The sequence below is a fragment of the Pogonomyrmex barbatus genome, unplaced genomic scaffold (assembly GCF_055798465.1).
Source record: "Pogonomyrmex barbatus isolate J1 unplaced genomic scaffold, ASM5579846v1 scaffold17, whole genome shotgun sequence".
NCBI classification, from domain to species: Eukaryota; Metazoa; Arthropoda; class Insecta; order Hymenoptera; family Formicidae; genus Pogonomyrmex; species Pogonomyrmex barbatus.
In genome coordinates, this window is record NW_028297113.1 from 1,198,833 (window position 1) to 1,216,306 (window position 17,474).

At 38.1% G+C, this 17,474-nt stretch overlaps 1 protein-coding gene across 2 annotated transcripts in view; it reads left to right on the top strand.

Annotated features, from left to right (window-relative positions):
* The window catches only part of LOC105431034 (uncharacterized), an 87,178-nt gene extending 69,800 nt beyond the window's left edge, over positions 1 to 17,378 (top strand). Inside the window, exons 3-7 of one of the 2 annotated variants that reach the window (XM_089074467.1) lie at positions 5,609 to 5,670; positions 5,816 to 5,939; positions 7,221 to 7,389; positions 10,014 to 10,716; positions 11,678 to 17,378. In XM_089074467.1, the coding sequence (XP_088930593.1) occupies positions 5,609 to 5,670; positions 5,816 to 5,939; positions 7,221 to 7,389; positions 10,014 to 10,716; positions 11,678 to 16,042 (5,423 nt within the window). In that variant the 3' untranslated portion in view covers positions 16,043 to 17,378. The remainder of the gene's footprint in view (positions 1 to 5,608; positions 5,671 to 5,815; positions 5,940 to 7,220; positions 7,390 to 10,013; positions 10,717 to 11,677) is intronic. The other variant, XM_089074468.1, reaches the window with a different exon arrangement.
* Positions 17,379 to 17,474: the final 96 nt, after the last annotated feature.

Genomic DNA, 17,474 nt, shown 5'->3' on the forward strand with positions numbered 1-17,474 from the left:
CTCTGACTGATATCAAGTTTCATTAAATGAAGACATATGCTTATATTTAATTTCTCTCCGCTGTTTTGTCAAATAATAATTATTGACATAATAATTGACAATAATTATTTGATAAACTCTTGAACGATCGCTATCTCATCTAATTAACAGATTACTCAGTTATATAAATCTTTCTGATTGCTCGGTAATAAAGCGTTATAAAGATCGATAGGATCTTGTCTCGTGCCGAGAACGGGCTTTCGCGTGGGAGGATCCGCACACTTTCACGTTTCTTGGAAGACACGCGCGCGCGCGCGCGCGCGCGCCGATGAAATGATCCACTCATTGAGATCGCTCGGGATGCTGCGGACAGCGACAGCGAGCGATATCGGGATTGGACGGTACCTGGAGAGATAATTTATCGACGAAATCGGAGATCGCGCGGGAAGACGAGCGACGGACCTGGCAGCTCTAAATGTCACGAGATTCACACAGGTGTTACGCGCTAAGGGATTATATCACCGGCTTTTACGCTTCTATAAGTACCTCCTTTGCGCGCAGTGAGAAAAGAAGTAGGCAACTATATACGTGCATCTGGACCATTATAGATATGACGATACGTCGCTCGGATGGCGGAATCTTGTCTCCCGCATAAGCGAGCGCGTCGTTAAGGGAAAATTACGATGAACGAAAGCCGGATTGATTATTACCGTACTTTATGCATGATGCACCACGTGCTTCCCCGGCGTTGCATCGCCGTCGCCGGGATGCAACGTGCACGCGACGCCGCCACGATATGTAGGAAATAATCGCGACGGTGATTAACAACCGCCGCGATGACCTCAACGATGCGGAATACACACGTCGCCACGATATTTTTATCGTGCGAAACCAAAAGGTCCTTCGCATTTGAACCTGGAGATGTCGAATAAATTTTTGACAGATGAAACGTTTTCTCTGATAAAAATATTTTTCAACTTTTTTAAAAATTATGAAAAAAATATTCAAATAATTTGAGATACCTTTTAACAAAATAAATAAATTTAAACACTTTTTTAAAAAAAGTAAGAACCATCAGAAAAATATTATAGTTTACAAAAATGAAAAAGACTGTAATTTTTTAAAAATAATTATTTATTTTCTAATTATTTCTGCAATGTTTTTCTTTCCCCTGTAAAATATTAAAAATTTCTGAAACATCAATGATTAAAATTTATCACAATATAGATAAATTTAATTTATATTATTTTTATTTATATTATTTTTCTTTCTTAGAATGTTTAATGAATATAAATTTTTCTGATTTTTATTTTCTGATTTTCATAATGTATATACTTTCTTTAATGATTTTTGCAAAATATTTTTGAAAATTTCAATGAAAATCATATCTTACAAGAGAAAATTATCATTTCAGAAAAAGCATGCATTATTTAACAATTTTTTCAAAAAATATTGAAAATATAATTTTAACATGAAAAGTATTCATTATTATATTAAAAATATGAAATAAGAGATAATATATAAAATTAAGAAAAAAATACAATTTTATGCTAAAAAATATTTTGTATTATTTCGAAAAAAAATTAAGATTTATGAAAATCTTTAATTATATAATGAATATAAGAATATAATAAATATAATATAATATAAGAAAGATAAAAAAAAATCTCTTATTTCTAAATAAAATATCAGATTTTTTTGTACATTATCAAAATTTCACTGTAAACAAAAAAGAAAATCTTAGAAAATTATTTTAAAAAATTATTTTTAAAAAATTTTCAATTATTTCTGTGACAAAGTTTTAAGATGTTTTAAACCGTAAGGTTACTTTAAGTCTAAATCTTTATATTAAAAGACTCTAATTTTAGAAAAAAATTATACATTCCCGTAAAAAAATTTTTAGGATTTACACTGCACATAAAAAAACAATAGAACAAAGTTAATATATAGGTTAATATAACATGGTTTTCATATATAAGACATATAAATTATAATTAATAATTGTTAAAAATTAGGAATAAGAATAAAAATATGTAAGCAGATAATTTAAAGTACCAAATATCGTGTATTTAAGTATATTTGAATCATAATTTTTTTCTATTTATCTACCAGCCGATTCTTTAAAATTAATATTCTCAACAACAGTATGTCGAATAGATCTTTTGCAATTCCACTCTGCAGTTCTTGCAGGCTAAAATGTATGTAAATAAAACATCGCAACACTGGCCTTTACTCTTTTTTTTTCTCTTCCGGTTTCTCTCATAACAAATTATTACACTCGAATTAAGCTATTAAATCAGTATCAACGTTGCGTGTCCCTCTGCAACGAGTTCGTAACATCCGGAATGCCGATTATGAAATCGCGTTCGATTTAACTTGGAACGCGTTTTCAAATATTTCAAATGCCAAGCGTAGTGAGAAATAGAACAAGAAGATTGTTTCGATCTTTTATGCAGCGAAAAACGGATCATTCGCAATGAAAATAGAAGTCCACGGCCGTCGCAACTAGATCAGAGCAGAAAAGCTAAAGAGGAACGCCAAGAAGTTTCAAGGAACTTCGTTACAGTCGGCCGAGCGCGGAATGCGCTCGAGGAATTATTTATGAAATTTCGGTTTCTATCGTGGAATCCTGACGTGTTGTGCTTCGACCGCGCTTTCCATTTCTTCCTCCTTTCCCTTCCTAGCATTTTGTACATGAGACACATAATTCGATTTAGCCCTTTAAGCCTTCCTAACCTTTTGCAATATATACAGTTTGCATGCAGCTCGCGATTCGTTTAGTATCATTGCTGAAGGTCACGGAGAGTTCACGAACATGAAGCTATCAAGTAGCTATAAAGAAGCTATAAAAAACACAGAAAGAACGATTTTGCTGTAAGATCTAAAAATTTAGATCAGATAAATTTGAAAATTAATTTTTTAGATAATCAAAATTATTATGTAGGACATTTAAATATGATGAAAAATATTATGAAACTTTTTTATATTCTAACAACTAACTTGAATATCCTACAATTTATTTTAATGGCCCAGCAAAATTGTTTTTCAGATTTACGTATATCCAACAAAATTGTTTTCTCTGTGCATACCTAATGCAAAATAATAAATGAGGAAAATAATTTTACGAATAAAATTAGAGATAGTTTTCCCATTTACATCTGTTATTACAACAATATTACAACAATATTACATATCTGTTATTACAACAATATTATTTCTTATATGCAAGGCGAGTAGAATTTATCAAACAATTTATTTTCAATGTATCGCAAATCGCGAAAGTGATGCAGTGTGTTATGTTCAATGCAGTCAACGGTCGCATCTTTGTTTTTATATCCGAATGAAATCGAGGAAGATGGATATTCTTTCACCGGAGAAAGCTATGTAGCACGATTAATAACGACTTCGCCCGCAGTGAAATTGATGGAAGCTAACGCGACCGGGTCATCGCGACGTCATACGAAAGGTCAGCATATGTAAAAAATAGTCGGCGCAACATCCAATGGGCAGATAGACGGGTGTAACTGCCATGCCGTTTGCTTTTTGTTTCGCTCTGACTTACATCATACCGTTTCAATGTGTTCTCTCCTATCCCTTCGCCTTTTTATCGAAATTACATAATTGTATATCGAGAACGAGCGGTTTCGCACTAGCAAGATATGCGGAATAAATTTTATATGAGCGCCACACGGTGAAAGGCCTGTTTGTCTTTGCACATTGCGAATTACAAGTCGCTCATAGGTCTCCGTAAAGCCATAAATGCTTATTTTACAGAAACTGTTGCGAGATATCGTGATCGCATCGTCAATTCTACCGCCGAGTAGGTGCAAATGTTTGAGCAAAATAGTGCTTCATGATCAAAATGAAATAGATAAAGACTTGCGCCGAAAATTTTCAACTGGAAATATAATTAGGGAACTAATTGCAATATCAGTAATCAATAGAAAATATTAACATTACATCGTAAGTTTAAATGTAAGAATTTATAAAGTTATATTTGAGTGCTAGATGTTTAATTGCATGGAACAAAGTAAAGTTTAAGTTTACTTATAAAAAAAATAAAATTTATATAATTTCTACTAATATTTATTGTGATGTGTGTGTGTGTGTGTGTGTGTGTGTGTGTGTGTGTGTGTGTGTGTGTGTGTGTGTGTGTGTGTGTGTGTGTGGGTGGGTGGGTGGGTGGGTGTGTGTGGGTGGGTGTGTGAGTATGTAGGTGGGTGGGTGGGTGGGTATGTGGGTAGGTGGGTGGGTGGGTGATGGTGTGGTGTGGTGTGGTGTGTGTGGTGTGTGTGGCGTGTGTGTAAGTACGTATATACGTGTTTGTAATGTTATATTTCGATACTTCAATGTCGACGCTTCATTAAAATATTAAGTTGTAAATCAGTTATACTCATTATATAAATTTTTATCGAACATACAAAATATGAATCTCGTAATTTGAATATTTTGAGGATTGATAACAAGTTATTATATCTAATCTGACACATACACACATACATATAAAATATTTTGTACTAAGAAACGAAGATATAATTTAATATGACAGTAACAATTAACACCTGCATGACACGTGTTAGATAAGCGAGGTGAAAGTTGCCTACTACACTATTTAATTATTTTTTTCTTTATATTGTATCTTCCGATTTTTCACGAAGTCTCTTTTATTCGATAAGACGAAAACATTTTATTACATGTTTACATTACATTTTAATAAGCACAATATATATATATATATATATATTCGGATATAATTTTATTTCTTTATTTCTCTTCTTTCTTCGCACATTAAAATTAATTCACTTTATTAACATTTATCTTTATTTATTTTTATTTTTTATTAATTTATCTTTATTTTAATCTTTACTTGAATTGGTATCGCTACTTTTTATTCACTCCGATCGCGCTTACGTAATTATAGTTACGCGGAATTATGTTATATTTATAACGGTAGCAGATCGAACTCGCAAACTCGAATTTATGGAGCACTCTGGTGCATTAACCTATCGTCGGTGCGTGACGATAGTTGTACATAATTATAGCTGTAACTGGTGCAACGGGTCCACTGGAGACCCCGGGCCCGATTGCGAAACCGCATAAATTATCTTCGTAAATTACACGACACGGTCGCGCCGCCGAACAAGATGGCGGCGACCGCAGGATCTTTTTTCCCCTCCTTTAACTTTCGGCGAAAGATAATTACATACTCTTATCTCACTGACGCACGTATCGGATATGATGCACGCGCGATTCGAACGTCTTTTCCACGGAAGACAACGGGGGAGGCGAGGGAGGGGGGGGGGGAGCGTGTAGCGTTGGTAGCGTACTCGAGCGAAAGTCAAGCTCGAGGAAAATGTGCTACTAAAACCAGACTGGTAACTGCACTTTTTAAAACATTTCAAGAATGTATTTTTAACAGTTTTTTTAACAGTTACATTGGATCAACGGAAAATTCCTTATATTCTTTGATTGTCTATCGAGAGATATAAAGACAAAAACGACTCATCTCGGACGACGCACTATTTTAAAAACATCCTAATTTTGTAGGTTTTTTCGTTCGTTATTTTATTTGTTCGATAACACAATTTCCGCTCTCTCACACTCATTGTTTTCTTTTTTTCTTTTTCAGTTTTCGTGTCGATTCTCGACTTTTATCATGGCCGTTTGTTATGCAGCGCGGGGGAACCTGGCGTAAGTATCCAAAGCTGATTGAATAAATTCTAAAAGAAAAGCTAACTATTCTCCCGTTTAAAATTGAATTCTTTTGAATTTGTGTCATCGAATTTTTTATATTGATTTTTCTCTCTGCTAAATTGTCAAATTTATCATTTTCAAGTATCTGGACTTCGACAACCTGCCGGAGACGAATTTCTCATGTCAAGGGAAGGTGATCGGCGGATATTACGCGGACGTCGAGGCGGGCTGTCAAATGTTTCACGTCTGCACCATCGGCCAGAAAGGTAGTTCTGCATTATGAAGGCGGGATCCCCAAATACTGCACGAAAGTGACATAAGTTACTAGCATCTTTACATATTTGCGAGAGAAAAGGTGACTCCGAGAGTAACTTCTTCTCGCAAGATCTGTTGTATAAACGCGAATCTGAACTTTAGCCGGATTATACCTCTCACCTCGATAACATCGATATCAGTCGTAACGTTTTGATCGCACCAAAAATAATGCCGACTAACACGATATCTATCACATTAATATATCACATCAATCAGTATCATTTTTTTATGTAATTAAAATATTACAATTGTATCGATTAGACAGGAAACTGAAAAATCGAATAGATCGATGAAACATTTATCTTACAATTTGTTTCATTTTACCTGCATTTTTTTTTTTTGAGAGGAAAATTTCGAATAAAAATTCCAATTAACATTAAGTTAAATTCTTAAGTTCGAATTCGCGCAACGAGAGGATCGACGAGCTCAAACCCTCGACTTAGGTCAGTAAACGTTCTTCGACGACCGTGACATTCTCGCCGTGAGCGATCTCCCGCGATCGGTTACAAAACTTTGATGGGTAGCCTTCGGCCCGTGGCTTTCGAAACGATCTACTTATCATTCGATACGTGCCTATCCTAAATAGGCTTGCGCTGCTATTAATTACCACTTCTAATTCTAACTCCGATCCGGATTTACGTCTGATAAATCGTCGACTCACGGCCCCGGATCCGAACCGCCGCGCCGGCCTCCGATTCTTTCGTCGCGCCACGTGAACGCTTGACATATAAAACGATTTGCATAATCGATTCTGCAAAATGGACTTTGTGGACTGGAGTGCGATGGACGCGATGCGGTAGGTTTCTCTGAGAGTTCGAAGAATGGCGCGCGAATATCTCCGAAATAGATGTCCGAAGATAAATCATTGCGTTTTCTCTCTCTCTCTCTCTCTCTCTCTCTCTCTCTCTCTCTCTCTCTTTCTCTTTTTCGATTGAGATATGAGTGATCTCAACGTGAAAAATCGCGCTCGAAAATACATCCTTCATTTTAAAGACGGAAGTCAAGTCTACTGAATTTAACAGATATTACGCAGCGCGTGTATAAATAAAATATGCGCAATTTATTTGATTGATCGTTCTTGATTGAATTAAGTGACGTTTAATATTGAAAAACGATTAGTAATTAGGTGAATTCGAATCGCGATTTTAAAACCATGACGAGATTGTTTAATGACTAGCACGTCCCATGAGTCCAGAGCATCCCCGAATAATGACCCTCTTCTTCACCGTGAGACTTGGTTTCAGACGAGATTATGGACATAAAATTCCTCTGTCTGAACGGGACCGTCTTCGATCAGGAAACCAGAGTCTGCGAGAGAGTTGACGAGGTGGACTGTAGCAAGAGCGAGCGATTCTACAATCTAAATCTGGAACTTTATGGCAATAATGCTGTGACACTCAGGTAATTATACGCAAACCACGCCCTTCTATTTTTCCGTAAAAATAAAATAAATAATTCTAGATAATTCTAAATAAAATTCTAAATAGTTCTAGAATAATTTCTAAATAAATTCAAATTTCTCGAAAGCATTTAGATAAATAAAGAATAAATCAATAATTCTTTAATCGTAATGTTAGTAAAATAGTTGTAATCATTTCGAAAAGGAATGTAGCTAAAAATAAAGAATTATATTATAAATTTAAAAGAGAAATAATTTTCTATTAATTAAATATCACAATAATTCCAATTCGAATTATTATTTTGCTATATTTAATATAATTTAAAGTAATTTAATGCGACTATAAGATTCAGTTTTTTATATACGTCGAAGAAAGATAGTAATTTACACGGTGCTTTAATGGATGTAAGAAAATGAGTTGTTAAAAAGAATTATAACACATAATTCCGATTTTCTGGAAAATTCATTAATGACAGCGGCACGGTGACTCGGTCGCTAATCTATTTTCCGGTTTTGCGTTGATGCAAATCGTTGCGAGCAGAAACTGACTATCGGCTGAAAGAAGTTGCACACTCTGATTGCTTCGCCGGTCATATACACGGTGCTTAATATGACTACAGTTCTCAATAGATTCAGACATTCACTTTACATTTTTATAAAGATCAAGAACACATTTCTTTTAATTTAATTTATTTTGTATAAAACTTTATATAGATATAAATAGTGAAATTATCGCTAAACATTGTTAGAAATCTGTTGAATGTAAATAAATAAATAACAAAATTTTACTGTCTTCTTTCAAGAAAAAGATTTTTCTTTTTCAAAGATTAAATTTCGATAATTACTAAAATAAAAAATCAAAAGGACAATTTTTTTTCAAAAAAACATCGATCTTAAATTCAACCTGAAAATTCTCGTGGACTTACCGTGTCTATCTGGACTGATGGTACACAAAACGAAAAAACACAAATTGAAAATATTTCTTGATAAAATAAATTTGCAATCGATTAAGTTTGCAATCGAATGGAATAGATATGATTAGGCACAATTCATGTTTACATATTGATTATCAAAACAAGAAGAATTTTTAGTATATTTTACAAATCTGTTTTATCAATTGCAAACATTTTTATTATGTGTTTTTTTGTTTCTGACATTACAATGGCTGCAATGAATTAAAAGGAAAACCTTAAAATATCAATGAAAATTTAGAAATGAACCTGCCTGTGCAGGAATCGCGAGTACACCCCGTACATGAAGTAATGTCGAGTCGCCGCATTTCAGAAATTCTCGTTGGCATTTCGCGGATTGCTACATTTTTTCGCTTCAGTCCGTTTACGCAATATTCAAAGCAAGACTCCCAGAAATACGATCATGTAATGTTCGCGCGGTGAAAATGAAACGGTACAGTCGTATTCGGTATCTTATACTTGCGCGTTTCCAATTTCTACGTTCGTACATTTCGCGATGTATATTTTTACATGTAAACATACATATGTATATCTCAAGAATTCAACGAAAACTCGAAGCTGTTAGCATGTAAAAGATATGTATACGCGTGTATGTACATCCATAAATATTTCTTTCGACTTTTCTTCGTTCGGCATCCCAGGAATGTTGATGTCCTCCCTCCCCCTTTCCCCACCCTCTGAGATGCAGATAAAAATTATAACGATTAACTGTCACGACGAATGAAATTTATATGCCGTTCAACGAAACAGCTTAGTTATTTCTCTCTCTCTCTCTCTCTCTCTCTCTCTCTCTCTCTCGACAGCTTCTATTTTCGGTAGACAGTAAATCTCCGTTCCGCTTGTTTTACCCCCGGAGGCTAACCTCTCCTTCCTTGACCAACGTCAAGCACCTTATACATTACTATCATCTGTCAGCGTTGTCTGACGATTAACGGTTGTTACCTCGAAGCGAGTTATCTCGCGATGCAACCAGACCCCGCTGACGCTCGGGAATGAATCGGGTTTCTGCTCGTCGCAACGCTCGAGCATTCGCTAATGACGACGTTTTCCTCCGAGAATTTATAATACAACGCGCAGACATGATGATAAAGATATCCGTATCGGGACAAGCATCGCAGTCTGTAAATCACTGGCCAGTGATACATCTAACGTAATATCGGCATAATATCTAGTTTTGTAAATCGATGCAAAACCGCCTACCACAAGAATTCAGTATCCGGAAATAGATTAAAATGCATTGAAAATTTCTAATCCATTTTAATTCATTTTAATACATTTTTTGGATTGAAAGGATAGGAAGCACTCTGTTTCAATCCCAATATTTTATAGATTAAAACGGATTGCATAGCTCGTGTAATCTTTTTTAGATTGGCAGCATAGGAATCTCGTAGTTTCAATCTCACTTCATGGATTAAAGAATTAATTTAAATGGATTCAAAGAATTTTTAAACTTTAATTGAGAGTGGAAATGGATTAAAAAAATCTAGAATTTGGATTCGGCAATGACCACACAAATTCATTTTTATCCATTTCAATCCAATTTCCGTTTGCTGGGAAGTCACGCTTCCGCGAGACAATAATCACGATCCATCGCTCGATCGATCGTTCGATTTCAAATTTTTTTACACATCCTCCATTTCCTCCGTTGTTCGCAGCTTGAACGGCGAAGATGAAGATGATCTACCGATCGACTCGGTGGAGGATCACCAGACGCGAATAACCTCGGCGCGACCCAGCACGACCAGTTCGACCAGCACGTCGACCACGTCTCGACCCGGCAAACCGTCCACCACAGCCGCCAGCGGTTCCTTCCAGCATCCGGCCGGCTATCCGCAGCACTATCAACCACAGCCGCCATTCCCGCAGGTGCACACGAGCCAGTCCAAGTCGTTGTACGACGACAAGAACGGCGGCTACCATCACCAGTACATCTTCCACAATGGCGGCGAGCGCGCCAGCAATCAGGCCACGTCGTATCAATTGTTCAGCAATCAAGGCGCTGTAAGCTCGACCACCGTTCCACCAGCGTCTCCACCTCCACCGTCCCCGCCGCAGATCCACCAGATTAGATACAGTTCGACGGTAGGCCCGCCGCCGCAAATCATTCATAACGAACCGTCGACCGTGACGCCGCTATTCCACGCGACGTCGTCCACGATTCAGACGTTGCTTAACAGCAACGCGAATAGCCCGGCCTTGATCAACCCCATCTTTCATAATCACGGGATCGCGAGCACCACCGAACAGTTCACCGTCCACAGCAACAATCCGCGAGAGACTACCGATTATCGCGATGACAACGATCAGGAGCAGGATATAAGGACGTTGGAGGCGATACAGCCGGCCAACAAAGGCAAGGTACACGCAGGATATTTAATCACGTAAAAGGAGTATGCAAAATTGGGACAATTTTATAGTATGCCAATCGTCATGAAACTTGCGTAAACATAGCGTGAAGTAAAATATGAAGAAATCTAACCAAAATCGAATGAATAAATGAGTGGATCAAAAACCAGATGATGTGGATCGTGGCAGCAATGCCCATTTGTCACTCATACGATCTCATACTTTGTCAATGGAATAACATTGTTCATGAATGACTCTTTATAACATAGCAGCTTTGTTGGATACATGAATGAAAAATATGCCTAGTTCATACAATTTGATAAAATGGACGATTAATGATTAGCAGGATTTTATCCATTTTCTTTCTTTATCATTGTCGATATTCACTTCTTCATAATTTTTAGGAGAATGAAAAAAATGTGAAGAGACTGAGGAAACTGAAAACTTCAAAATAATCAATCTGCGAGTTCTGAAAAGAACTTTTTGATACAACAGAAGATCGGGAAATAGTATGATGGATCGATGGTAACTGAAGATTACCGCACTTGTACAAATTTAGTCTGTTAATTGCCAATGATTGTTTAGTGAACCATTTATAAACAACATTATTCCATTGCCAAAGTGAGATTGTATGAGTGACAAGTAGGCACTGCTGCCATACGATCCATCTCAGATTCATTTTCTAATTTTTAACCAGGATTCACTCGTTTAGTCATTCAATTTTGATTAGATTTCTTCATATTACTTTATTATATCTGTCATACTATATCAAGTTTCACGATGATTGCTTTTGTATCACAAAATTTTCCCAATTTTGCATATTCCTTTATAATAATGATATATACAAACAATTAGGCATGCAATTACTTATTTTAATATTTAAGTCTCGACTTGAATTAAATTTAGCGAAATTTATTTTGATAGAAATGTGACAAAAATGTGATACACCTCTCTTTTTTATCTGTAATATTAGATTTCTAAGCTGGCGATATCTCCGTTACCGAGCCAGCAAGAGACCTCATCCCGAACGGTACAGACGAAGACGAGTCAAACGTCACAGCAGCAACAACAGCAACAACAGAGAATACCCGGCAATTTTCTATCAACTCCGACCACCGTCGAAACAACCGTCAGATCGTTCTATCCGACACCGAGGTCTTCGCCGAAGCCCTTGCAAATGTCGCAGTCGGTCACTCACCAGGTTTCCCAACACATCCATGTGTCACCGAGCGTGACGGTGCCGCAGCTCAAACATCATCAGATCACCATCAATTTGCCACCGCCGGATATTCAGAGAATTGTGCAGAATCCATCACCTTTGCTACCATCACAATCCCGAGTTATCGTCACAGCGAAGGCGAGCGTGAGCGACGAGTCCGGTAGGCCCCTAAACACTACGCAACTGGTGACATTGCCGTTGCCAACGATACCGGCCAGCTACGACGACTATAAAGAAGGCGATGAATCATTCGATCCTTTTTATCGCGATGTTCCGAAAATTCGCAAAAATCGCCAAGCCACAACGGAAAAAATAAAAGTTTTGCGGAAGAAACGGTCGCTCGATCAACCCTTCCACTTTATTTATGGGGTGGCCAATGATCAAAGCAGAAATTTCAAAGTGATAGAGAAGAGTGAATTACCTCAGAATGAAAATAACGCGATGAGAAGAGCACATGCCGAAGTTGATTACCAGACTATTAAAGACAGTTTAATCAAATTCAAAGATGTTTTATTCAGCAACGAAGAAAACGATGATTCTTTCCGTAAAAGTGCTGAAGAAGTTAAAAATAATACCGAAAGCGTTGTGAAAGATGGCGAAATTTTTGATAAAACTCTTGTAAAGCAGGAGAAAGACAATGCGATAAAAAGATATGATTTAAGAGACTTGAGCACAGAAGCGTCAGAATATTTGAATCTAAATAAAAATGAGGATAAAGATGAGGAAATGAGTCGCGCAGATTTCTTTTCAAATGTCAAAGTTAACACTGAAAATAAAGAAAAATCTCTCAAAGAATTAGAAATTAACCTCGAATCTACGACTCTTCGCCCTCGAAAAGACGAATCTCGAGGAGACGTTATAGACGTAATAATACTCGATTCCGACAATGATTTCAAAGTGAAAGCCGCATCTAAAGCAAAGACTGACGCGCCTATCGAGATTATCATCGAGGAGGAAACGAAATCTGGCACGCAAGACGTGTCGAAGACTAACGAGAAAGTTGCACAGAAGGGACACATCGCGGGATACCTGACAAAAGATGAATCAAACAAGCAATTGAATTCCGTCGCCGGCGAGAGAAGACAACCGACGGTTCCGCATGAGACGATCAAGCGAAAGAGTGCCAAGGATTCCGGAGAACGAAAGTCTGGTTCGAGGCGGAAGGGCTTAAGATCTAGGTCGTCGAAGAGGCGCATCTCTTCGAGAATAAAACAGCAAAGAACGGATAATGTCGAAGCGGCAGAAACAATTCAGTCAGGAAAAGATGTGGAAGAATTGCCTATTACCGAAAAAACGATTCGTACTATTGTTATTACTACTGTTGGTACTACTACTACTACTACTACACCTACTACTCCTATTCCTCTTCCTCCTCCTCCTTCTACTACTACTACTACTACTACTACTACTACTCCTCCTACTACTACAATTACAACTACTATTTCTACTCCTACTACTACTATTCCTACTACTACTACTACTACTACTACTACTACTACTACAACTACTACTATTACTACTCCTACTACTACTACATCTACCACTACCATGACCCCATCCGTTGCACTTTTGGATGTCGCGGAGCAAATCGATAGCCACATTTTCGGTGACAATTTAGAATCACAAACTTTTAAAGAACTAGGCACGAGGGCGATCGGTCAACGTGACGCAATATATTCGAAGAGTTTGCAAGATGGCAAAAGCTACCACGCCGGCAAGAATAAGGAGATAGAACGATCGTTCGAACATCAGATTGTAGACAATCGCGCGATAGATTCAGAACTACGCGTTGATAAAAGGGAGGACAGGAAACGGCAAACGGAATCGACGAATTACACGCAAAATGACGAAAAGGATGCGACCTTCATTGAAAATCCTCGAAGTGTAGAAGAAGAAGCCGGATTGACGGAAGTCACGCGTGTATCCGAAGAAGAAAAATTTTCCAATGAACAATCAGACGATGATTTTAATGCGAATAACGGAGAATTCGAAGAAAACTTGCAAGACGAAGTTGTGACTTCTCATGAACTCAACTCGGAGCTAGAAGAATCTTATCCCGAAAATGCAAATGAGAAATCAGGCACCGATGTTTTAGATGAAGTGCAACGTTCAACTACAAGATACAGCGAAGAAGTGGAAGCTTCCGAGGAATTGAACGAATATCAGGACATAACGGAATCATCCGCAGAAAATACACGTAACATTCAAGAGGATTACAAGGAATCAGAAAGTACTGAGAGTTCTATAACGCTCGCGGATTACACGAATTCTGAGGAATACACTGATTCCCAAGAGGACGTTGCGGCCTCGACCGAGGATGCCGGAGGCAGTACCGAAGGTGTTCTAAAATTTACAGATGAATTATCGAAATCAGATGACGAGGAAGATGCGGAGACGACAGAGGAGACATCAGCATCCGATGAAAGCAATGCACACGATTATATCGACGATAATTATGAACCGGAGAATTACAAGGAAATGGAAACCACGGTAGAACCAAACGATTTCGAGAAAAACGAAGAGAAAGACGATGAAGAGAAAAAGGATACGACGGTAAAAGAGCTTGATTATACGACTGAAACAACGCAACGGATCGATGACAGTGCTGAAGCAGAAACGCAAACTGAGTATGCGGTGGGTGTTACAAAGATTGAGAATCTTCATGAAATTGCAAGTTTAACTACGACTTCATCAAGCACTACGACGTCATCGACCACATCGACGACATCGAGCACATCGACTACGACTACGACTACCACTCCTCGACCAAAAATTACTCGTCGACCAACGACTATCACTACCCTTCGTCCACCGAAACTCTTTAAGCCTACCGGAAATAGAAGGATTTATGCTTACATTCCTCCTACGACAACTCCAAATTCGGTCGTGATTAAACCGAGATTAGGCCTGTACAATCCGAAACCGGCGAAACCGCCCAAATCGTACAACGAATTGGCACCAAAGCCGATAATTAGGAAGCTTACTTTATCGCGAAAACCATCTATCACCACTGCAGCTACTACTACTATTATTACTACCACTATGGACAAATTAAATACGGAAAATTTAGAAATATCGACGGAGCCAGTGACGATGACGATGATGACAGAAGTAACAAAAGCAATGGATACGACGACAATGACACCGACAATGGCGCCGGAAACGACGGTAACGGAGGCGACGACGGCAGCGACGACAACATCGACAATGATGACAGAAATGACGGAAACAATAACAACAGCGGCGACAACGACAACGCCAGCAACGACGTCAGCAGCGACGACGATAGCGGTGGAATCTGGTAGAAGTGAAGAGAACGTCCTTGAAACTAAATTGGAAGCAAACGATCATATATTCTTCGATCCTTCAAAGAATGATCAAAAAGACAAGGAAGATCAACTTCCGAGTCCATCTGAACAGAACACTTCAGCCAACTCTTCAAAGAGCACTGATTCGGCAATCACGATCAAGACGATCGAAACTTTCACCCCTTACCCTCTATTCAAATTATCTACCCTCGAATCTTCTGCAGAGCGGACAACAAAGATGACGATGGATGTTAATCTTCAAGACACGACGGAAGAGAGCGACGAAATTCTCACGACGACTGTCTCGCCGACGACGTTACCGTCCAAAAAGACGTACGAATATGCCGAGATCACTTCGAGTACTGAAAAGTATCTTGAAGCAGCGAAAACTTCCATGACAACTTCCACTTTCGAAGTATATCCAGAGGATATCGTAGAGACCACTTCGGTCTCTTCAATTCCTCCGGTTCCCGAACGCGCGACACCGGTCTCCATCTTGACGACCGTCTCGCCTAAAGCGGAGGACACCGATTCCGTCACGTCGACGGGAGCTGTAATCGTCAGACCAAACGGCCGGAAGTCCGTAATTATGCGGAAGCACGCGAGCTTCAATTGCCTGGAGAAAGAGATGTATCGCTTCTACGGCGACACCAGGGACTGTCGATTGTTCCACTATTGCTCGCCCGGCTTCACCTCGCGGCAGGTGCTGGACTTCCGGTTCGTGTGCGAGGAGGGCACGACGTTCGACGAGGTGACGCAGAGCTGTCGTCACGACGTGCCTAACCGGAAGTGTCGGAACCGCTCCTGGTGAGGAGGTCCCCCTGGAAAGGGAGACGTCCTCCGCCGTGTGTGTGTTTTCTCCGAATCTCGTGTTTCCTCAATTCCGTTGATTTTGGTAATTCGTGAATCCTCTAGGACTCCTTAGTATATTTATATTTTCTTTCGTTTTTTTTTCTTTTTAACATGCAATACGCAAGAATATCCCGAAGAAGAAGAGGTCTCCCTCCTTCTCTTAAGCCCATTGCCATAGCGCCTCGCGCTGGATTCACACTTATTAAAGTTAATGCTATCCGATCGACCCGCACGTCGTCGATCGGATCAGAGAGGGAAGCGAGGAGGCACATCTAAATTAGAAGAAAAGTCGCACCTATCGTTAGCATTAAGTGAGAGAGCGAAGAAGTCCGGTTCCTACGTTGTTCTCGAAGCAAATGTTGGCACGAGAGACATTAAGCGGAGATAATTGCGCGACTAAAGCAATTTTAACCGCGATTAATCGCTCTTTGTGCGAATAATTCAGAAGCGCGAAACGTGAATTTCTGAACATTGCCGAGTATTGCCGAAGAAAATTATATATTCTTCACGGTTTATCCGTGTTCTTGGCGTCTTGCTCGCATGCAGCGCGATAACAAAATTGTTAAATAATTCCGTCTTTTAATTGAATAAATAATTTTATTGAGATAAAGTCGAATATATTTTTGATAAAAAATATTTTACGACTAATCATTGTACTCACTAAATTAAAAATAATAATAGTCAACTAAAAATAGTATTTTTGATAGAAGAGTCTTCCTAAAATTTCGTGTAAAATATCTAGGGCAAAGAATTTCGAACCTTTATTTTTTACATGTGTTTAAATAATTTTAATTATCGTGTACATATCGGAGTATATTAACCGAATATCGTAGGCAAAGACGATCGTATCGTTTATTGTTATACGTCGAATTAATACGTTATGGCGGGTATCGCAAGTGCAATCAGATGAAATATCATTGCTCAAACATTTAGATACAAAGGTAGCTCGATGAAACGTAGATATCTCGACGTAACGAACGTGTAAGATGTAATCGTCGGTTTAATCGGTGCATTATAACGACATGTGAGTGAGCTGAAAGAAGAAGGACGGCTTACATTTTACATAATGGTTTACATAATGTTTGGTACATACAATTACACATTGCATTTTACTGTCAAGCGTAACCTGCAGCACACCTGAATGTAGCATAATGCCGATTAAATGATTCGTGTTACCTCTCGTAAATGCTCTTAATTTCCTACTACTAATTAGCGCGCTTTCATTACGAGCGCCTTTTAAGTCAGCCGTAGATAAAATATATAGATACATATATATATATATATATATATATATATATATACATATATATATATATATATTTATATATAAATATTTATATATATATATATATATATATTTACATATATACATTTATATATTTATATTATAT